Source organism: Podarcis muralis, chromosome 7 (assembly GCF_964188315.1).
Source record: "Podarcis muralis chromosome 7, rPodMur119.hap1.1, whole genome shotgun sequence".
In the NCBI taxonomy this organism is placed as follows: domain Eukaryota; kingdom Metazoa; phylum Chordata; class Lepidosauria; order Squamata; family Lacertidae; genus Podarcis; species Podarcis muralis.
The window spans coordinates 77,153,024-77,175,024 of NC_135661.1; the positions used below are offsets into that span (position 1 = coordinate 77,153,024).

The window sequence follows — 22,001 nt, forward strand, 5'->3', positions numbered from 1 at the left end:
GGATCAGGTGCGCAACCTGGGAGTCATTCTGGACTCGCAGCTGTCCATGGAGGCACAGGTCAATTCTGTGTCCAGGGCAGCTGTTTATCAGCTCCATCTGGTATGCAGGCTGAGACCCTACCTGCCCGTGGACTGTCTCGCCAGAGTGGTGCATGCTCTGGTTATCTCTCGCTTGGACTACTGCAATGCGCTCTATGTGGGGCTACCTTTGAAGGTGACCCAGAAACTACAACTAATCCAAAATGCGGCAGCTAGACTGGTGACTGGGAGCGGCAGCTGAGACCATATAACACCGGTCTTGAAAAACCTACACTGGCTCCCAGTACGTTTCCTAGCACAATTAAAAGTGTTGGTGCTGACCTTTAAAGCCCTAAACAGCCTCGGTCCAGTATACCTAAAGGAGCGTCTCCACCTCCATTGTTCTGCCCGGACACTGAGGCCGAGGGTCTTCTGGCAGTTCCCTCGCTCGCTGCGAGAAGCCAAGTTACAGGGAACCAGGCAGAGGGCCTTCTCAGTAGTGGCACCCGCCCTGTGGAACGCCCTCCCACCAGATGTCAAAAAGAAAAATAACTACCAAACTTTTAGAAGACATCTAAACGCAGCCCTGTTTAGGGAAGCTTTTAATGTTTAATAGGTTATTGTATTTTAGTGTTTTGTTGGAAGCCGCCCAGAGTGGCTGGGGAAACCCAGCCAGATGGGTGGGGTATAAATAAATTATTATTATTATTATTATTATTATTATTATTATTATTATTATTATCAACCCAGAAATGGTGGGAGTAAATTTACAAAATTTGAGGCGGTATACTGCTATATGATTCTTCCCAACTGCTTTAATGGGTAAACAGAAGCAAGCATGTGTGGGAAAAGCGGAGGGGAGAGGTAGGGCTGTTCTTCAATGAGGGTTATCATTGTGTCAAACGACAACGACTGGCATGAATGGAATTTAGCATGACATGGCTGTTCATTGGTTAAAAAGGCTAGCCAATTCATTATGGTATAACTTAAAGCGCCAGTGGAAGGGTGGTCCACTGTGGTGGGCTGTAGTCATCAGGTGCTGGTAATTTCAAGCATGTGTGCCTCCTTTAATCATTGGGAGAAATGTAATATTTGTTGAGAGGGTGGCAACAACCACACAATCTGAGAACCTGGCTGCAAAGCTGACATTTCAATATCAGCCCAGCTCTAGGTCAAAGTAAATCAGACTGAATTTTGAGTCCATGGCTTCCGTTTCTCCATATCTACTCCCTCCCCACTAAATCGCAGAGGGAGCCAATGCGATTTATCGCTGGCATGCATCTCTGTGTACCTTGCCTTTACTCCTTGAAAGGTGAGCCATGCCTGACCTCTCTTGCAGCGCTGTGATCCCACAAGCTCCCAGAGACTCACCTAGGGAACTGGGCTTCTCTGATGCATGTTTTTGCCCTCTGCTGGTTTCATGCAGCAATGCTGACAAGGAAAGGTAAGCGCAGGTGGAAGCTGGTGTTATTAGAATCATAGAATTGTAGCATTGGAAGGGACCACGGGGATCATCTAGTCTAGCTCTCTGAAATGCAGGGATCTTTTGCCCAAGGTGGGGCTCAAAACCACGACCCTGAGATTATGAGTCTCATGCTGTAACAACAGATCTATCTCTAAATCATGGATCATCCAGGGATTCAAATTAAATGCATATTAACATTCTGAAAGCTTCCTTGTGCTAAACAAAATGTGTTCCAAATCTTAGGGCAAGGCTACTGGCGGCTACTTAGCCATGATGGCTGTATTTGACTTTTTCTTTGATTTTTTTTTAAAAGCAATTTTCTGCTTCAAATGAGAATATCCTAAAACCTCAAGAACAAGGTCCTTCCTCATTTTTATAAATAATAATAATAATAATAATAATAATAATAATAATAATAATAAAATGATCCTACCCCCCCACTCAACATCAATAATTATTGTTACTTATCGCAGGAATTGTGAACGAAATTACCTCAACTGGCCTTTTTTAAATTATCTGTGTGTCTGATTTTCATTCATTTGCATTAGCTGCATCGTTTTCTTTTTTATTTCTTTAGATTACTATGTAATTGAATTAGATGTTCTTGATTAAATAAGTCAAAATAAATATATACAACTCCTAAACCAATGGTGGGTAACCAGAAGCACATGGACTTTCTACTTAGGTTTAGCAGGACTCTCCGTTGGCCTATGAGGTCATCTTCACCTGCCCCATATAGCTCATCAGCTGTAGGGTAGGTAAAGATGCAGCAAAGAGGGCTGCCGAAGAGCAATTTCCTTTGACGGTGTTGCCCGACAACATAATGATGGCAGATGACTGACAGGTAGGCAGCCTCACCGCCTGTCAAAATTGTTTCATGGGCAGTGGGGAAGGTAAGGATCTGGCCCACTGGCAAGATCCAGTTCTCCATCCCTGTCCAACATGACACAAAAGGTGCTGGCTAGGGCTGATGGGAATTGTAGCCTAAAACTACAATTGGTAGGTTGGTGACTTGTGCTTGTATCAGGTAGACAATTGTGAGAATGGAGTGCCTTTCTTCCAGCTCTTACTTGGGTTTTCACTTACAGCAGCCTTTCTCAAACTTGGTTCCCCAGATCTTGTTGGATTACAACTCCCATCATTCCTAACCACTGGTCCTGGGAGCTAGGGATGATGGGAGTTGTTGTCCAACAACATATGGGGACCCAAGTTTGAGAAAGGCTTACTTACAGCAAGGATGGGGAGCCCAGGACTCTCCTGGGGTTTTTTAGACTTCAACTCCCATCAGTCTCAGTAAGCACAAGGAATAGCCAGGAATGTTGGGAGTTGGAGTCCTCTACCACCCACCCATCCAATGAGTATTGTGTTGGCTCTTAGGGTTAAAAGATGCCCTCCAGGGGTCTTGGCCACAGTGAATATGCCGTTTGTCTGCTTTTACTTGCTCCTGCTTTAGGGAGCTATCTGGCATGTGAGTCATGTTCAGCTGCTGGGGACAGTTGTAGTGGCAGTAAGATCATTTGCCCTGGTGGGCTCATCAAATGTGGCACAGCACGAACCATGAACACAACAGGTGAGTTTCACAAGATGCCACACACCCACAGGTTCCAGCAAATAGGGTGGATGGCAGGAATGAGGCAAGGCTATAGTTTTCTTTTCCATGGACTGGGTGGTCTTACTGACCAGGCCCAAGCAGATTTACTCAGAAGTCAACCATATTGAGTTTACCGAGGCCACATGAACACCATACATGCTATGAGAACCACTTTAAACTGTCAGTTTCCTCCAAGAATTCTGGGAGCTTTGAGTTTGTCAAAGGGGCTGAGAGTGTTGTTAGGAGTCTCCTATTCCCTTCACAAGGGACGCGGGTGGCGCTGTGGGTAAAACCTCAGCGCCTAGGACTTGCCGATCGCATGGTCGGCAGTTCGAATCCCCGTGGTGGGGTGCGCTCCCGTCGTTCGGTCCCAGCGCCTGCCAACCTAGCAGTTCGAAAGCACCTCCGTGTGCAAGTAGATAAATAGGGACCGCTTACCAGCGGGAAGTTAAACGGCGTTCCGTGTGCTGCGCTGGCTCGCCAGATGCAGCTTGTCACGCTGGCCACGTGACCCGGAAGTGTCTGCGGACAGCGCTGGCTCCCGGCCTATAGAGTGAGATGAGCGCACAAACCTAGAGTCTGGCAAGACTGGCCCATACGGGCAGGGGTACCTTTACCTTTTATTCCCTTCACAAAGCTACAATTTCCAGAGTCGTTTAACAGTCAAACCTTCTTCATAGGTAACTTTGGGAATTGTAGCTCTGTGAAGGGAAAGGGTGTGTGTGTCTCCCAACAGCTCTCAGCCTTAACATACTACAGCTCTCAGAATTCTTTGACTGTTCAGAGTTTTTCATAGTTCTTTACATGTATGGGGTGAATGGGACTTGAGTCAACATCCACAACATACATTAAAAGCACCATGATGCCACTTTCAATCATCCTGGTTTCTCTCAAAGAATCCTGGGAACTATTGCTGATTGAGGGTGCTGAAGGGGTGCTTATGCTGGAGTTTGGTAAATATATTACAGCAGTATGCAGAAAGAAATAGGCTGGTAAGACTGCTGGTTGAACGGATAAAGAAAACATTACTCGTGGCAACCAAAAACATTGAGTTAAGATTTTACCTGTTGCCAAGATGGAGCCAAGAAGTTAACACCAGCACATGGAAACTCGCAATGAATGAACTTGGAGAAGGGTAGGAAGGAAGTAAAGACTGGAAGGAAGGGATCTCTTTTACCAGAAAGCAGTTACTAAAAGAGAATGAATCAGGGAGGAGGAAGACCAGACTGCCTTTCTGTCTGCCACCCCCAACTGGATCAAGTTACTTGTTGCAGCCATTGTTGCCTTACTCTCAACAGTTTGTGGACTTACATTCCTCTCACAGAGCTGCAATTCTCAGAGTGGTTTAACAACCAATCTCTCTTCCCAGGACGCTCTGGGACATGTAGTTCTGTAGTGGGGATAGGGGTCTCTTAACAATTCCCAGCACCCTTAAACAAACTACAGTTCCCAGGATTCTGTGGTGGAAGCCACGGCTTTGAAGGTATATTCCAAAATGTAGCATACATCTTCTCTCCAGGTCAGTATAATTTGGATTACAGGGCTAATCATTTACGCCAGGGACCTCTCTTCTGATTAAAACTTTCTCTTCCTTGATCCCAACAGGACCAAGGACTATTCACAAGTTTTGCTTCTTCCCCAGCGACTGCATCTACAAAGGCCCTTCCACATTTAACGTGGGCAAGTCAGGAATTGTATCAAGCAGGCTTTTCTGCTGCAACGAGGATGAGTGCAGTAATTACTTTCCTGATGGTAAGTCACTGACGTATCCCTTTGTCTTTGCCCATTCTCTCATTCCACATTCTATGGTGTCATTTTTTTTAAAAAAACCACCAGCTTTCTACTTGGGCTGGGGAAGAGTGATTTGCAAAATGGATGTCGGTTCTATCACCAAGCCACTTCCTTACTTGTGTGTGTTTGTTTTAACAAGGCCCAGAGAGAACTGTTGAAGAGCTGGTCACTGAATCATAGGACCATAGGAAGGTGTCTTCTACTGAGTCTGACCATACTCAACTGTCTAAAATATTGTCCACCCAACTCAATATTGTCTAAAATGACTGGCATTGCAGGGGGTTGGACTAGATGATCCTCGGGGTACCTTCCAGCTCTATAGTTCTATGATTCTATGAATCAGGTGTCTGGATAGACTTTCCAAATGCAGGAAAGTTCTGAGCAGGCATCAAGAGCAAAATATCGAGGGCCTCTGCCTGAATGGCCAAAGGCAGGGATTTCCAAAGTGCAGGTGTTGCCGCACGGAAGGTACCATTCTTCCCAAATGCAAATAGATATTACATGGCAATTGTAAAAGTGCAAGTTTTGCATATCAAAGTGCTCCGATAGGTACATCAGCATTTCCCCCACTGAATTCTCCAGTACTACGAGGATATCAAGGCAAAGCAACCAAAGGCTGTTGTATTGTAACAACTTAGTGGACTTAGAGAAAACCTGGCTTGCACTTACTAGCCACTCAGCTCTATGGGAGAAGGTGGATTTGTGATTTCCACCCTTGTGTTTAGAGCTCTCTTCTTCCTTCCTCCCAAATCTGAACTGTCTCTTCTTTCTCCCAGTCCCACCCATAAGCACTACATTCAATGGAATAAAGTGCCCAGCCTGCTTTGGTCTGGAGAACTATGCATGCAAGGAAGAAGTGATTGCCAATTGTACTGGAGACCAGGACTATTGCCTTGACATGTCTGGGACTGCAAGGACAGGTAAGTAACCACATAAATGGCTCTGCTGGATTGGACCGGAGGCCCAGCCATTCCAGAATTCACAGAGGTGAACCAGATGCCTACAGGAAGCCTACAAGGGGTGCATGAGTACAATAGCTCTGCCCCACTTGTGATCCGCAGTAGCTGATACTCAGTTACAGAAGTTTATAGAGCTATCATGACTAGCAGCCATTGACAGCCACATCCTCCTGTCCAAAACCCTTTTAACACTCTCCAAGTTAGCAACCATCAGCACATCTTGTTCAGCTTCATAGTTCAATTTAGGGACTGTATGACGAAGTACTCCCTTATGCTGCCCTGAACTTCTCATCATCCAACTTCATTGGAACACATACACAAACATGCATACTGGTTTTCAGTGGATTTACTCTGAGTATGACTTACTCTAATCTGACTATGTAAAGTACACAATCACACACACACACGCGCGCGCGCGCACACACACACACTTTCTCGAATATATATATTTGTATAAGACTGTTGTCAAGGTGTAATTCACATGGCTGCAGACAGATGGCACTAACCCTGTGAATGACACCATGACGACAGTTAGGAGGAGGCAATGGCAAGGATTGGAGGAGGAAAGGAGGCTAAAGGCTGAGGCAGAGGAGGAAGGATGGATAGCAAGATGACGAGGAGGATGAGGAGGGGAGACAACAACAAAAGGATTTTTTTTTTCATTCTGGGAAAACCTGACTTACTATGACAGCATGGGAAAAATCTGTTAATATATGTCTCCCACTGGGATTCATTTTTCTAGGATATGAATTAGGGTAGACTTACTTTATAGAATTTTGCTTTTCATGAGATAATTGACCCAAGAGAATCTTGTTCCATTTTCCCCAGTCTTTTTAATTTTTAAAAAAGTCTAATTTGCAAAATGGTGCGATGATGAAATACAGTCATTGCACCATGTCATCCTTTTATGCGTGCACTATGATTTCATAACTTCCAAAGAATGAAGGAGGAATGAAGGAATTAGAATCTTCATTATAAAATTTAGCAGTTAAGTTTCCCTCTCAGAAAAATTCTGAAACTCCAGAATCCAACCTGATTCCTCCCATTTTCTCAAAGTTGCCTTGGAAACAACAACAACTATTTATACCGTGCCCATCTGGCTGGGTTTCCCTAGCCACCATTTCAGAAATATGGAACTTCAAAATCTGGAGCAGAAACCAGTTAAGATGGATTCAATTTCTAGCCTAAATGCTGACTGTCCTTTCCTTCTATTCCCTCCGCAGGACCACCAGTGGCTATCAAGGGCTGTGTAAACAAGGTTGTCTGTGACAATTTTAAAAAAGGGATGGTATTTTTTGCTGGGATTCATGTACATGGGAAAGGCACTTGCCTTCCCATGAAGACCATCTCTGGAAAGGTTGGCTACACTCCAGAGTTGTTTGCACTTTCTCTCCCAGTTCTTGCCTGCCTTCTTCATGTGAAGATCCTTCCTTGATTTTCTTCTGGCACGAAGACCAAGAGATCCTGCCTGAGCCCTTCCTCCTTCCTTACTTGCTTTGTGGCCTTTAGTTATTTATAGGCCTTGGGCTTTACAGTGAATGAAGAGATCAAATTGCCCAAGATACACTAGTGTCTATTTTTTTATGTTCCGCCATGACCTCCAGCAGTAGCAGAGCATGGTGGCACTCAAGTGATGTCATCAAGCAGCGACCAGCTGATAATACTGGTAGGTGACAAATAAAATGTCAGTGTTTGTAAAAAGCAAAAAGGTTCTGACCTCCCTTTGTTGCCTCAGCCTGGTCCTCGGACCCTTGTCGGCATAAAAGAGTCCACGAGAAAAATATCCTTGCAGAGTACTTTCTGATTTTATTATTAAAAGTCTTTCTACAAAAGCAACTGACCAACTGTACACACCTCAACACTACTAGCTTTCACTAACCAACCAACCAACCCAAACTAACATTTCTCACTCTATATATACAACCCGGTGCAGGCCGCTGACTCATGCTGACCCAGCTTTTTTAAGCATTAAAGAAACAGTGGCCATTTTAGCCGTGACATAAAATACATCAGCTGTAGCTGAATCATAGAATCATAGAATCATAGAGTTGGAAGAGACCACAAGGGCCACCGAGTCCAACCCCCTGCCAAGCAGGAAACACCATCAGAGCACTCCTGACATATGGTTGTCAAGCCTCTGCTTAAAGACCTCCAAAGACGGAGACTCCACCACACTCCTTGGCAGCAAATTCCACTGTCGAACAGCTCTTACTGTCAGGAAGTTCTTCCTAATGTTTAGGTGGAATCTTCTTTCTTGTAGTTTGGATCCATTGCTCCGTGTCCGCTTCTCTGGAGCAGCAGAAAACAACCTTTCTCCCTCCTCTATGTGGCATCCTTTTATATATTTGAACATGGCTATCATATCACCCCTTAACCTCCTCTTCTCCAGGCTAAACATGCCCAGCTCCCTTAGCCGTTCCTCATAAGGCCTCGTTTCCAGGCCTTTGACCATTTTGGTTGCCCTCCTCTGGACACGTTCCAGTTTGTCAGTGTCCTTCTTGAACTGTGGTGCCCAGAACTGGACACAGTACTCCAGGTGAGGTCTGACCAGAGCAGAATACAGTGGCACTATTACTTCCCTTGATCTAGATGCTATACTCCTATTGATGCAGCCCAGAATTGCATTGGCTTTTTTAGCTGCCGTGTCACACTGTTGGCTCATGTCAAGTTTGTGATCAACCAAGACTCCTAGATCCTTTTCACATGTACTGCTCTCAAGCCAGGTGAAGAGTATTGGCACTGAAATCCTGCTTCTGGATGGTGGTGAGTGCTGTCTATTATGGGCTAACAGACTGGGATGGGTTCGTTGGGTGCAGCCGGCATTGCTTATCCTGTTTTAGATCAGGTTTTAGGCCAAGCACTGCTTCACGCAGCAGATCGTTAAGCTATGGAACTCACTTCCACAGGGAAAAAACAATGACTTTAAAAGAGGATTAAACAAATTAATGGAGGAGAGGGCTATTGATGGCTACTAGCCATGATGGCTTTGCTCTTCCTTCATGGTAAGAGGCAGCAATGCTTCTGAATACCAGTTGCTGGAAAAACCACAGGAGGGGAGAGTTGTCTTGTGTTCGAATCCTGCTTGTGGGTTTCACACAGGCATCTGGTTGGCTACTATGAGAACAGGATGCTGGATTAGGTGAGGCATTGGCATGATCCAGCAGGCTCTTTTTATGTACTTATGTTCCAGAGGAAAGCTCTGACAAATGGTGTGTAGGAGCTAAGACAAAAATGCAGGACCACAGACAGCTCCAAGTGGAGCTAAGGAAATTACAAGCTGGATTCCATAGCCGTGCATTGGCTCTGTGTTAAATATGACACACAAGTGAATTGTGGTGTGTGTGTGTGTGTGTGTGTGTGTGTGCTTTACTTGATCAAATAAGATCACAATGTCAGCAAAGTCCTTTGAGTTGCAGTGATTAACTACCCCCCGCAAAGCTTCATGCCACACTATTCACAGAAGTCACAGAATTTTTTGTTGTGGTGCCTATTAAAAGCGAAAGCAAGCTGACTATAAGAGAAATGCCCCGATGCAAGTTGAGTGAAGAAAGAGCGAGGAGGAGATAAATCATTTTGATAGACAGGTCTAGCTTTCAATTAGAAAGAATTATTTTATCAAGGTTCTCCAATCACTGTGCTTTGGGGGGAATAGCGCAGTCGGTAGATTCCGAGACTCTTAATCTCAGTGTCATAGGTTAGTGCCCCACATAGGGCAAAAGATTCCTGCATTGCAGGGGGTTGGACTAGATGACCCACATGGTCCCTTCCAGCTCTTCAATTCTATGATTCTGTGTTCGTGGAAATAGTTGGCTTGGTGGGTTCATTCATTGCTCTTTTTCAAAATCTGTCTCTTGGGAGCAGGATATTAAAAAGAATGCTGGACTAGTTTGAAACCTCCCACCCCACCTTTTCCAATCCATTTCTGATGATCAAAAACCAATACAGTGGTACCTCAGGTTACGAACTTAATTCATTCTGGAGGTCCATTCTTAACCTGAAACTGTTCTTAACCTGAGGTACCACTTTAGCTAATGGGGCCTCCCACTGCTGCCGCACGATTTCTGTTCCCACCCTGAAGCAAAGTTCTTAACCCGAGGTACTATTTCTGGGTTAGCAGAGTCTGTAACCTGAAGCATCTGTAACCTGAAGCATCTGTAACCTGAGGTACCACTGTAGCCTGCATTCATTATTGTATTTTCATCATGCCACCCACATCTTTCTTGTTTCCCCCCCAGTTAGCATTTGTTTGTGCCAGGTTTTAGAGTTAGCGTGTTAAGTAGATTGTTATAACAATGTAAGATGAGCCCGCTTGGATCAGGCAAAAGGCTCATTTTGTCTAGAATCCTGCTCTCACAGTGGCCAACCAGATTCCTGTGGAAAGCTTGCAAGGACAGCCTGAGTGCAACAGCACTCTTTGCTCCTGCAGTTTTCAGCAACTGGTATTCAGAGGCATACCGTTCTGGCAGTGTGCGCAGCCATTGTGACTTGAAGCCACTGAGAGCCTTATTGCCCATTAATTCATCTGATCCTTCCAAAGTCCTCTAAGTTGGTGCTACATCTTGTGGGAGCAAATTCCATAGTGTAAATAAGTGCCATGGGAAGAAGGACTTTATTTTGTCTGCCTTGCATCTGCCGACATTCAGCTTTATTTGATGGCCTATTCTGAGTAAATGGGGTCTACTCTGAGTAAAGCATGGTTTAAAGCCATCTGCTCTAACCACATTCTCCACATCCCTGAATAATTGTACACACCTCTGTTGCTCTAAGTAATCCCCACAGGGGTGTAGGGCTGGTGGTGTAAATTCCTTTGGTCTCCACTTTTTTTATTTACCTTTTGCTTCCTCTTCATAATCAGTTTTGAAGAGTCCCAGCACAAAAGGCTTCCAATGCCTATCTGTCTGCAGTTTGGCGGTTTTCTTTCATGTCAGCAATGTTCACCTGCCGGGAACTTTGTTCTCCAGCAGAGCAGAGCAAACTTCTTCAAAATATCTTCCTGCCATTAGCACCAGGCAGTTGGTTCTGGGAGCTGCCATTTAAATTTCCCATAATGCCTCTGTGGTGTCATATCTTAGCCCAGGGACTTGTGGGAAATTCAAACGGCCTCCCTGAGCCTTTTGACACTGATTGGAGTGCTGCTGTTGTCACACATGCCCACCACTGCCAGTTAGCCCACCTTGGAGACCCTTTGATATACGATGGAAGCCTCTATCTCAAAGGTGGTTAACCACCAGCTCTCCGGATGTTGCTTATCATTGGCCGGATCATACCTGATCAAAGACACTCTGCACATGGTTAAGGACACTTGGCACACACATACATTTTGTTACTCTTGAGAAAGTACATCTTGTGTATGTTCAGATGCACATTTTATAATCAAAAGTGGCCCTCCCCAATCCACCAGTATTTTGTTGCAGAGAATTTGCACTGAAAATATTTCCCTCTTAAGTTGGGACATTTCCTTCCATAAATGATTATTAAGTCTCATGGCTACCTTTGATTTGTTGGATCAATCCATCAACCTCTGATGGATGATTTAGAAGGATTGGGTCCAGCATCACTTTCGCTGTGTGTGTGTGTGTGTCAGTATCCATACCCAGCAGGGTTACATCTCAACACAGCTCCTTCCTTGAAAGCATCTTCGGGGTTGAAGGTGCACAAAGTAGGCAATAAACACTCATGGACGCCTTAAAGATTCAGTCAAGTGTAGAGGTTTAATTGACAGGCATAAAAGCATATTGGTAGCAAAGATATACAGACATTCACCACTGTCAAGGCAGGTTTAGAATCCAACAAGAGTCCAAGACACTCACTCTGCTTCTCTCATCACAAGGCATAAGCAAAAGACTCACAACAAGTTACACAAAACTGTTGTTATCAGTGCTTCCGGTCACTCTGCACACGTCCAAAGAAAAAGCTCCCACAGAAAATGTCCTGGCATAGACAAAACAATCTCAGCATTCTGCTGCTTCTTGAAACTTCTGAATTCTCTGTTTCTGGAACAAATGAATCTCGCACACACAGAGAGAATATCCAATGTGATTCCCTGTTGATCTGGTCATTTACCCACTTGATTTTTAAACTCAAGGAAGAGTTTAAACTGCCATACACAAAATATCTCCCTCTCTATTATATTGGTGGGTTCATTCTAAAGGAGCATATGCTGCCTCAAGTGGTGGACACAGGTATTGCACTGCAAGGATTTATTTATAATCAAGTTCTTCAGTTATTTATTTTTTTGATTTGATATGATTTTGGGAGAAGCTAATCAACTAATCAATAAGAAAGCATGCGAAGAAGGGCAAGCCATTTAGACAAGAAAGATGTGGTGCGGCAATGACATTCTGTGATGTAAGAGTCAGCTGGTTACCGAGCTTTGGTGGAAACAGCTGCACTGCACTCAGCCGTAGCCAGATCCATACTGATTCCTGCAAACGTTCTTGGCCCCAATTTGAGCATGGTACAGGAAGCCTCATTAGCGCATCCCTTGAAGGAAACATCTATGGTCTGAACCGCTGCAAGAAATGGCCAACATGTTGGTCAGTATCAAGCCTGCAATGAACAGCGCTCTCTGCCCACTATAGTTGCCACCACCCCTTTAAAATGAAATTTTGGAGAAAATGTGGATTAGCAAAGGATGGGTCACAGTCAATTTCTGGTTCATGTTATCATCTCATGTATTCATAAGCTTTTTTCCTGTTTCTGTGTCATTCTGCAGATCTTTTTCAATGCATTAAAATTAAAAAAAATCTGTATGAATTTTACAGATACTTTACAGGTACTTTTTTTTTTTAAAAAAGCTGAGGATTCTATGCAAAATTTGGAGAAGCATGAAAACTGGAGAATAGCTGCTTTAACCCACATGTTAGTCTAAAAAAGGTAAAGGTAAAGGACCCTTGACAGTTAAGTCTAGTCTCAAACGACTCTGGGGTTGCGGCGCTCATCTCGCTTTGCTGGCCGAGGGAGCCGACGTTTGTCCACAGACAGTTTTTCTGGGTCATGTGGCCAGCATGACTAAACCACTTCTGGTGAAACCAGAGCTGTGCATGGAAATGCTGTTTACCTTCCTGCCGGAGCGGTACCTATTTATCTACTTGCACTTTGACGTGCTTTCGAACTGCTGGGTTAGCAGCCTACCTAAACCAGGTGGTTATGGAGTTGCCATGGGGATCACTCAGGTTACCCCACTCTTCAGCACATTTGAAGATCAGGATGATGGAAAGACAATTTTGAAAACACTGAATCTCTCTACCTGTGACGTTCCCAGCAATGTTGATGCACTTGGTCTCTTCTCCATTGCAGGCAACAGGCTTTGCATTGCACTTGGTGGAAAACATCCCAACACAGCCAGGACACTGGAGACCATTGGGTTTGGTGTCTGGTGGTGGCAGCACTATGGAGAGAAATGGAAGGTCAGCCATCAGGTGTCTTTTACCGATGCCTGGCCTCAACTCTGAAACAATAGGGGGCTGAGGAAGAAGCAAGTTTTTTCACTATCCTCAGCTCTTTTGATGAAAAATAAAGTCGGAAGGAATTAAATACTAAATATTAATGTTCTGAATTTGTATGCTGAAAGATTCAGGACACACAAAATGAAGCATTAAAAAGGTAAAAGAGGTAAAGCACCCCTGGATGGTTAAGTCCAGTCAAAGGTGACTATGGGGTTGCAGCGCTCATCTCGCTTTCAGGCCTAGGGGAGCTGGTGTTTGTCCACAGATAGCTTTCTGGGTCATGTGGCCAGCATGACTAAACTGCTTGTGGCACAACGGAACACTATGATGGAAACCAAAGTGCATGGAAACACTGTTTACCTTCCCACCACAGTGATACCTATTTATCTACTTGCACTGGCGTGTTCTCGAACTGCTAGGTTGGCAGAAGCTGGGACAGAGCAACGGGAGCTCACCCTGTTGCGGGGAATCAAACCACTGACCTTCTGAGCGGCAAGCCCAAGAGGCTCAGTGGTTTAGACCACAGTGCCACCCGCTGCCACAGGAGACAGTCATGGCCATCAACCTGGATGGTTTTAAAAGAGGATTGGATAAATTCATAGACAACAAGGCTTTTGTGGCCAGTAGCTATGATGACTATGTTCTATCTCCATCCTCAGAGCTTCTGAATACCATTTGCTGGAAACCACAGGAGGGGATAGTGCTCTCGTGTTCAGGTCCTTGGGGGTTCTCACAAGCACTTAGCTGGTGATTGTAAGTATGCTGGACTAGATGGGCCATTGTCATGATCCAGCGGACTCTTTTTATGTTCTTAAGATTGTATGGACTAAAGCTCCCTCCCCACTGAGAAGTGACAACAAACAAGCACAGAGTTACAGCCAGGGTGGAGAACCTGGGGTCTTCCGGTGTTGCTGGACTACAACTCCTAACATCTCTGACCATTGACCATGCCCACTGAGGCTGATGAGAGTTGAAGTCCAACTTCAACTGCAGAGGCACAGTTTCTCCATCCCTGGGGTTAGGGGGCAGAGCATTCAGATCGGAGGGTATTGGCAAATTAGAAATCTGTCTCAGTGTGGTGCCCCAGTCTATTAAATTTAACTCCACTGGGCAATTTTATTTTAATTCCACTAGGAAGTTGAGTTCCTGTTTTGCCAGTCAGTTCTCAGTTCAGTGAAAGGAGGCTTACCGTGGCTGCTGAGTTCTTAAAGATGGCTCCAAGGCTGTAAGGCAGAAGTGGCTGCAGTGGGAGGGTGTTGATGTGGAGCCATCATCCCCATACTGTTGTTGCTGATGCTTACTAGTACTGTGCAGAGCTGGTGGGTCAGGGCTGTGGTGAGGTGGGTCTGTGCAGGTATACCAGGAGAACAAGCCCATGCTCCCCCATCAGGGCACCTGCACCATCCCAACCTTGTTGCCACCATCTTGGTAAGTGGCAGCAATGTTGGTGTCAGTAGGGTTCTACATTGGCTGCTCCTACATAATAGGCTGAGCCCATTATTTTTCCTGGGAATCTAGGGACCTATCTGCACTATACATTTAAAGCTGTATCATAACACTTGAAACAGTTGTGGCTTCCCCCAAAGAGTCCTGGGAACTGTAGTTTCTAAGTGTGCTGAGAGTTGCCAGGCAACTTCTGTACTCCCCTCACAGAGCTACAGTTCTCAGATTTCCCTAAGAAGAGGAACAGACTGTTAAACCACTCTGGGAATTGTAGCTATGTTGGAGAACTAGGGGTCACAATTAGAGGGCAGCCATGCAAGTTTCTAGATCTTATCTTATAGACAAGACAGTACATACCAGGAAGTGAGACTGTTCCACTTTGATTCTCCTTGTAGCAGACGATATTTGATCTCACTTGCATTCCACTCCCAAGATTTATCTCTTCAGCACCAATTTTGCAGAAGCTGGATGAGCCACAGTCCTTAGCGACAGATGTGATTGTCACGGGAGCTGCACAGGTGATTGAGAAGGGAAAGGTTGAGTCAAGAATAGGGCAGCCCCCTCCTGATAATGTTGAAGAAATTTCTACACAGACATAGTTTTTGCTTCATCCGCATCCACCCAATGAATATTCAGCATATGAAATTTTCAGCACAGCACCTATGTGATATCTCAGCCCAAGACTCTACCCAATACCTACGTTGTGAATACTCCATCAGACTGATAATGCAGGTATCTTGACCAGCACCACAGGTCTTCATTTCACCAGTGCAGTTGCTGCCTCCACCATAGCACACCTCACACTGAAGACAAGTACCTGGAGAAACAAACACTTAGCTGTTTTTACCATTCATAGAATTGTGCCCACAATTTAGATGATTATTTTTGCCATTGTTATGCAATCCACACTTTACAGAGTGTCACAGATAAATGACAAAGGAGGAAGAATCTGGCAAAAGCAAGGGGTATAAGAGAGGAACACAAGCAAAGGCATGTGTTTTGGCTTTGTCTTAGCCAAATATTTCATGACATAGGTGGATCTGGAATAGGGCACCTCCAGATGATTTGGACTACAACTCCATTCTTGATCAATTACTAAACTGACTAGGGTTGATGAAAGCTGGGGGTCCAGGAATATCTGGAGAGCACTTCATTGCTGCTGTTGGTTGAGAACTTGTAGGTTTGCTATCCATCTCTCTGGTCCCATTCCATGCTCCATCCCACCTGGGAATAACATTCAAACTATTCAGAATGGTGGCTAGTTTTTTGCACAAATTTCTCAGAATGGGTTGAGATGTTAGTTTTATGCCATCAGCAAATCTATTGACTCCGGAAAAAGAAGCATTGGCTTTTGTTGTTATCTCAGGAGCTACCAACTCTTACAGAACCCAGAACAGTCCCATAAACTGGTAAGACATCTCCTCACCTGTAGCTAGGAAAGCACCCAGGAGGAAGCAGCCAAGGAGAGACCACATGGTGATTTTTCTGTTACAAAGAGGCGCAAAACACTCAGTTCACCAGAGTTGTCTAGAAGGGAGATCAGAAATAAACAGACCATGCAACCAATTATTTATATATAAACTCTATGTACCATCTTCTTTTTTTTAAAAAAAAAAAGTTTAGTTGAATTGAGTTGATTATAATGAATTGAAGCTAAAAAGTACAGCAGGGGAGCATTACATTGTGCCAGAGAAGGAGAAGTGGTAGCATACCATTATAAATCAAGACACTCACATTTCCTGAACTGGCATGGATGGTGAACGCTGTCCAAAGCTTAAGAAATAAAACCCCACCAGGTTTTTTGTGTGATCTTTTCATCCTGTGAAAAGTGCTGCACAGCAGTAACACCTCAGTAGTGACACCCAGGTTCATTACTTTTTTTAAAAAAAAAAACCCCAACTTATTAAATCCATGGGAGCATGGGGCAATGGTGGCCCCCTCCTGGTGGTTGGAACTGCATTTGCTGTGATGTGGCAGAGCAGCCACAATTCAGGAGAAGCTCCAAATTTGCAGCCCATGGAGCTGCTGCCCAGAGATCCCCCTGCACTCTCAGCACTGCCTTGCCTCCTCCCCATGAATTTCTTTCTTTCTTTAACTGTTTATAGACTGGACTTTCATAGAGCAAGGCGGTATGCAGCCTAAAAACGTAATGCTGCAATGAAAAAAAGAAAGAAAGAACACCAAACACATCTGTAAAAGGTGCTTGCAAAGAATCTCACGTTCAGAAGGAGTGTCTAAACAGTATGGTTTTCAGCAGACATTTGAAAGTAGACAGAGATGCTGGCAGGGAACTCTACAGTGAAGGGACTTTACACACACAGAGCCTAGGACTTGTCAATCAGAAGGTTGGTGGTTCGAATCCCTGCGACGGGGTGAGCTCCCGTTGCTCAGTCCCTGCTCCTGCCAACCCAGCAGTTCGAAAGCATGTCAAAGTGCAAGTAGATCAATAGGTACCGCTCTGGCGGGAAGGTAAACGGCGTTTCCGTGCGCTGCTCTAGTTCACCAGAAGCGGCTTAGTCATGCTGGCCACATGACCTGGAAGCTATATGCCAGCTCCCTCAGCCAATAAAGCAAGATGAGCGCCGCAACCCCAGAGTCGGCCACGACTGGACCTAATGGTCAGGGGTCCCTTTACCTTTACCTTAAAGGCAAGCTGGCATGTGGGACCACCCAAAGTGGGCCAACAGTAGACCTTAAAGATCAAGGTTCGAACTTAAGGAATCACATAGTCCTTAAGGTACTTTGGGACCAAATTGAGCCAAAGTTTTCTAGGGCTTTGTGATTTAACACAATAACCTTGAACCTGGTCTGGTAGCAAACTGGTAACCCATGCAACCTAACCTACCTCCAAAGGGTTGTTGTGAGGATAAAATGTGGGGGGTGGGGGTGAACCAAGAGTTCCTTGGAGAAAAGGAAGGATATAAAAGAAAGGGAGAGACAAAGCTCAGTGGTAGACCACATGAAAAACACAAAGAAGGCCTCAAGATCAGTCCTCAACATTTCCAGGGAGGTCTGGGAAGACCTCTGCTTGAAAGCCTGGAGAGCTGAAACCAGCCAGTGTAGACAACACGGAGAGAGATGGGCCAATGGTCTGGCTCAGTATAAGGCAGGTCCTGTTGTTCTTTGGAAGGATGAGCTTACCTGGGGCTCCAAGCAGCTGCAGCAGAGGCGATCGTTGCCAAAGGTCAACTGCGCAGGCTGAGTGAATGTGCACCATTCCTCTGGCTATTTATAGTAGAGATGCAATGTCATTTTCCCCTCCTCAGTTTCTCCTCCCAGCTATCCATCACCCAGCTGGGACACTCTCTTCCATCTCAACGAAGAAGGAAATAAGAAATAAATTTCTGGGTGGGAACCCTGTTTTTTTCAGGGAGAGCATGAGGTGATGCGTCAGGAGATAGAAAAACTCCTTGGTGTGCTCTCATTTTGCTTCACCTGGACAGCTGTGACTTGACTGCAAGGCTTACCTTTGTGCAAAACCCACCTGCAAAAATTGTCTGTATGGTTTGGGCTGCCCTGAAATACCACCAGCGAAGCAGCATCCCAACTCATCTTCCATTCTAGGCCAATTCTGGGTGACACATATGGACTTTGTGGGGGTCTTTAGAGCAGCTGTCACCAGCCTGCTGGCCTCCAGATGTTTTGGACTACAACCCCCATCACCTCCTTGCTAGCATGACTTTTTCTGTCACAGCACTGAGGCTGTAGAATGCCTTAATGACATCAGAAGGGCCTTGACGGATCAGACCAATGGCCCATGCAGTCCAACATTCTGTATCCCACAGTGGCCAATCAGATGCTTGGGGGACACGCACAAGCAAAGCATGAGCACAGTAGCCCTCTCCTGCTGTTGTTCCCCAACAAAGGGCATTCAGAGAGGCACACTCTCACTGATTCTGAAAGCATATAGCCAGGACTAGCCGCCACTCAATGCCTTGTCCTCCATATTTTTGTATAAAGGTAAAGGTAAAGGTACCCCTGCCCGTACGGGCCAGTCTTGACAGACTCTAGGGTTGTGCGCCCATCTCACTCAAGAGGCCGGGGGCCAGCGCTGTCCGGAGACACTTCCGGGTCACGTGGCCAGCGTGACAAGCTGCATCTGGCGAGCCAGAGCCGCACACGGAAATGCCGTTTACCTTCCCGCTAGTAAGCGGTCCCTATTTATCTACTTGCACCCGGGGGTGCTTTCAAACTGCTAGGTTGGCAGGCGCTGGGACTGAGCAGCGGGAGCGCACCCCGCCACGGGGATTCGAACCACCGACCTTTCGATCGGCAAGCCCTAGGCGCTGAGGCTTTTACCCACAGCACCACCCGCGTCCCATGTTTTTGTATAATCGCGTTCTAAATCCATCCAACTTGGCAGGCACCTTATTTTGTGGAACCCCATAGTTTTAATGCTGCATTGTGAGAAAAAAACTACATCTTTTTCTCTGTTTTGAATATTGCAGCATTCAGCTTCACTGGACTATCCCCTGTCCTAGTACTATGAGAGATTAAGCGATAGATATAGATATAGATAGATAGATGATAGATAGATAGATAGATAGATAGATAGATAGATAGATAGATATAGATAGAGAGAACCTCTTATCCATACCCTCCAACATTACTCTGATGAAAATCAAGACACACTGCACCAAAATATGTGGGTCTTTTGGCTTGCGTGAGTGCACCACACCAAAATGCATGCGTCTTTTGGTGCAGTGCTCAGCCCACTGGAGCCAGCTGATTCATGGCACCAAAATATGCGCTCGTCCTCCTCCCCGAGCTTAGTGGTTGTGCTGGAGGGGGGAAATGGGACATCAAATCAGGATCAAATTTTGGGAAGTCCCAGGAAAATTTAGACACTTGAGAGGTATGCTATCACACACCCATCTTATCTACCTTTTTTCACCTCTCTCACTCAATGACAGTCATCAAATGTCCATCCTAGGGGAGTTGCTCCAGCCTTTGAATAATTTTGCATGACCTTTTCTGCATTTTTCCAGCTCTAGTATATTCTGAGATGTGGCCACAATATTCCAAGTGTGGCAATGGCATAGATTTGAATGAAAGCATTGCACAGTTGGCAGTTTTGGTCCTTTTCCTGACAATCCATAGGGTGGCATTCTTCCTTTTCACATCTGTCAATTGCTGGATCAAAGTCTTCATTAACCTGTCCACCATGACCCAAAAGATCTCTTTCCTGGTCAGTTGCCACCAGCTCACACCTGCTCACCATACATTTAAAGCACATCCAATAAACATTTAAAGCACATGACTTCCCCCAAGGAATCCTGGGAACTGTAGTTCCCCCTTACAGAGCTACAGCTCCCAGTATCCCTCTCAAACTACAGTTCCCAGGATTCCTTGGGAAGTTGTGCTTTAAATGTGCAGTGGATGCACAAAAGCAGGGGCTCCAAAGCGAATGAAATATTGGGGGGCAAGTAAGCCCCATTGCCATTCAAATGGTGGCTTATGCACACCATTTGAATGGCAATGCCGATCAACTTTGCCCCCCCCATCCCCTCAAATATTTTATGGTGGGTGAAGGGGCCTTGGCCCCTAGGAGTTGGCTCATATGCACATAGGGATGTGCCCATAGTCTGCAAAAATAGGATCACCCTGAGAAGGGCCCATGACAATGGCTTTAATCATCCTTTCTGCCCTTCAGTCACATTGTGCCATTAATCTCCCTAAAATGGCTAAAAATATTTACATTGGTATCATAGACCCATAATTAAATTGTACAGCAACAGAGCACTGCAAAATCAAATACTGAGTTGTGCAACCCGAAACTTGCATAATGCATATTTGCATATGACAAAATAATCAACCAGGGGAATTTACCAGCAATGAATCATTAAGCAGACGTTTACCTATTTATTTGTTGTTAAGGCTCTGTTCTTTAATTTATGGTTGGCATCCATTGCAGTGCCGTGCAATGCAGTGACCCCCAGCTGTATACAGTATCCCAAGTATGATTTATATAAAGGCATTACGGAATTGGCAGTTCATATTGACAATATTCACATCTGAAGTTTTTTTTAAAAAAAACTCTCAAGTGGATACTGTTATAAGAATTTTAAGGTCTCAAGTGTAGAATAAATATTCATAAATGCACACATCTAAATATATGAACCATGTGTCTGAAATAGTATGGGAGAGCTATCCTGAAGCCATTTTGACTCTCCCAGTGACCGCAAATATTCCTCTACAGTAAGGGAGGCAAATGGCGAAAGCCTTCCCAATGTCTTTTTGCTTGCAAATCCTGTCTTAAGGGCATGTTTGTGCAGGAATAGAGTGAGCCTGTGACCTGGATTCAGGAGCTAAAGTATTAAGCATCACAAAAGAATGGCCAGGCTGCCCTGGTAATGCAGTGAGTGACCATTATCAGGTATCCTGGCAAACAGGGTTTCTGCTGTAGACCGCCTCCTTCTGTGATGTATGTGTGATGTTTTAGGGGGTGGTCTTGGGCTACAGCGTGGGCAATTTCAAAAGTCTAGATAAGGGTTTGCAGACCATTGTTCAGGGTTCTCTCCCCCTCCTGCATGTGGTGACCCTGCTGCAACAGTTCCATGAACAAAGGTTTACTAGCCGCTTTGCTTTTCAATATACTCTGGTGGGCCTCTGCTATTTTCTCCTACCTATAGAGAACCCACTTAAGGACTCTGCATGGGCTCTGGAATACCCCATAAGGGAAAGGGAGCAGTTTTTCTTATAACAATACCATTCAGGCCCAGCAATGTGTTGGTATGCCCAGTAGCTTCATCTCCTAACATGGTTATTTCCTGAGAAAGTTATCTGCAAATTGCAGGCACAGCAATTGCCCTGCAATTCCCAGAGTTCCTTGGGAGGTGGGATTGACGGACAAAGCCCTCTGAAAACTGTAGCTCCGCACTACCCCCAGCACTCTTAACAAAGCAAAATTCCCAGGATTCTTTGGAGGCAGCCAAGGCTGTTTAAAGTGATATCTGAATCAGGCAAGGGAAGGCATGTGTTGTACCAAAGCTGAACTGCTCTGGAAGCTGTGCTTAAGCCCTCTTGGCAAACTTCAATTAATTGGAAGTTGCTATAGCTATGATCTCATAGATGCTCCTATATGCCTGCTTTGATACACTAATGGGCTTAGTTTTGATGGTACCCTTGTCTGTGGGATCCGGGATGTTGGGCTCAGAGCCCAGAAGAGGAACTTAGTAATGTTTTGGGTATCTTGGTGTGCACTTTGGGCTGGGTGTGGACTGAAACAGACACAGGGACAAATAAGAAAAGGATACCTTCACACCGGTGAGGCTCCTCTTTGCTAC

The 22,001-nt window shown here is 45.2% G+C and overlaps 2 protein-coding genes across 3 annotated transcripts; one reads left to right on the plus strand and one right to left on the minus strand.

Moving 5' to 3' along the window:
- Positions 1-851: 851 nt before the first annotated feature.
- On the plus strand, positions 852-7,521 carry LOC144328582 (phospholipase A2 inhibitor and Ly6/PLAUR domain-containing protein-like). Its single transcript, XM_077932595.1, has 4 exons — positions 852-1,462; positions 4,680-4,826; positions 5,642-5,785; positions 7,048-7,521. Exons 1-4 carry the CDS (start codon positions 1,411-1,413, stop codon positions 7,257-7,259), a joined length of 555 nt encoding a protein of 184 aa, XP_077788721.1. The 5' UTR covers positions 852-1,410; the 3' UTR covers positions 7,260-7,521.
- A 3,988-nt stretch (positions 7,522-11,509) lies between these two features.
- Positions 11,510-18,938, minus strand: LOC114603458 (phospholipase A2 inhibitor gamma subunit B-like). 2 transcript variants are annotated; one of them, XM_028742475.2, is made up of 6 exons: positions 17,857-18,938; positions 16,142-16,242; positions 15,416-15,532; positions 15,073-15,225; positions 13,074-13,214; positions 11,510-12,336 (listed from the first exon to the last, which is right to left on the minus strand). In XM_028742475.2, exons 2-6 carry the CDS (start codon positions 16,188-16,190, stop codon positions 12,188-12,190), a joined length of 609 nt encoding a protein of 202 aa, XP_028598308.2. In that variant the 5' UTR covers positions 16,191-16,242; positions 17,857-18,938; the 3' UTR covers positions 11,510-12,187. The 2 variants fall into 2 exon arrangements, with proteins under 2 accessions (XP_028598308.2, XP_077788716.1); XM_077932590.1 differs by lacking the exon at positions 17,857-18,938 and having other exon boundaries at positions 16,142-17,152.
- Positions 18,939-22,001: the final 3,063 nt, after the last annotated feature.

Bases quoted from the DNA above. Each gene is read 5' to 3' on its own strand.
- LOC144328582 (XM_077932595.1), top strand. From the start codon at position 1,411: ATGCATGTTTTTGCCCTCTGCTGGTTTCATGCAGCAATGCTGACAAGG. The intron at 1,463-4,679 runs GTAAGCGCAGGT...TGATCCCAACAG, and splicing joins AGCAATGCTGACAAGGAAAG to GACCAAGGACTATTCACAAG. The intron at 5,786-7,047 runs GTAAGTAACCAC...TTCCCTCCGCAG, and splicing joins GTCTGGGACTGCAAGGACAG to GACCACCAGTGGCTATCAAG.
- LOC114603458 (XM_028742475.2), bottom strand. From the start codon at position 16,190: ATGTGGTCTCTCCTTGGCTGCTTCCTCCTGGGTGCTTTCCTAGCTACA. The intron at 13,215-15,072 runs GTATGTACTGTC...TTCTCTCCATAG, and splicing joins TGGAACAGTCTCACTTCCTG to TGCTGCCACCACCAGACACC. The intron at 12,337-13,073 runs GTAGAGAGATTC...CATTTCTTGCAG, and splicing joins CATTGCTGGGAACGTCACAG to CGGTTCAGACCATAGATGTT.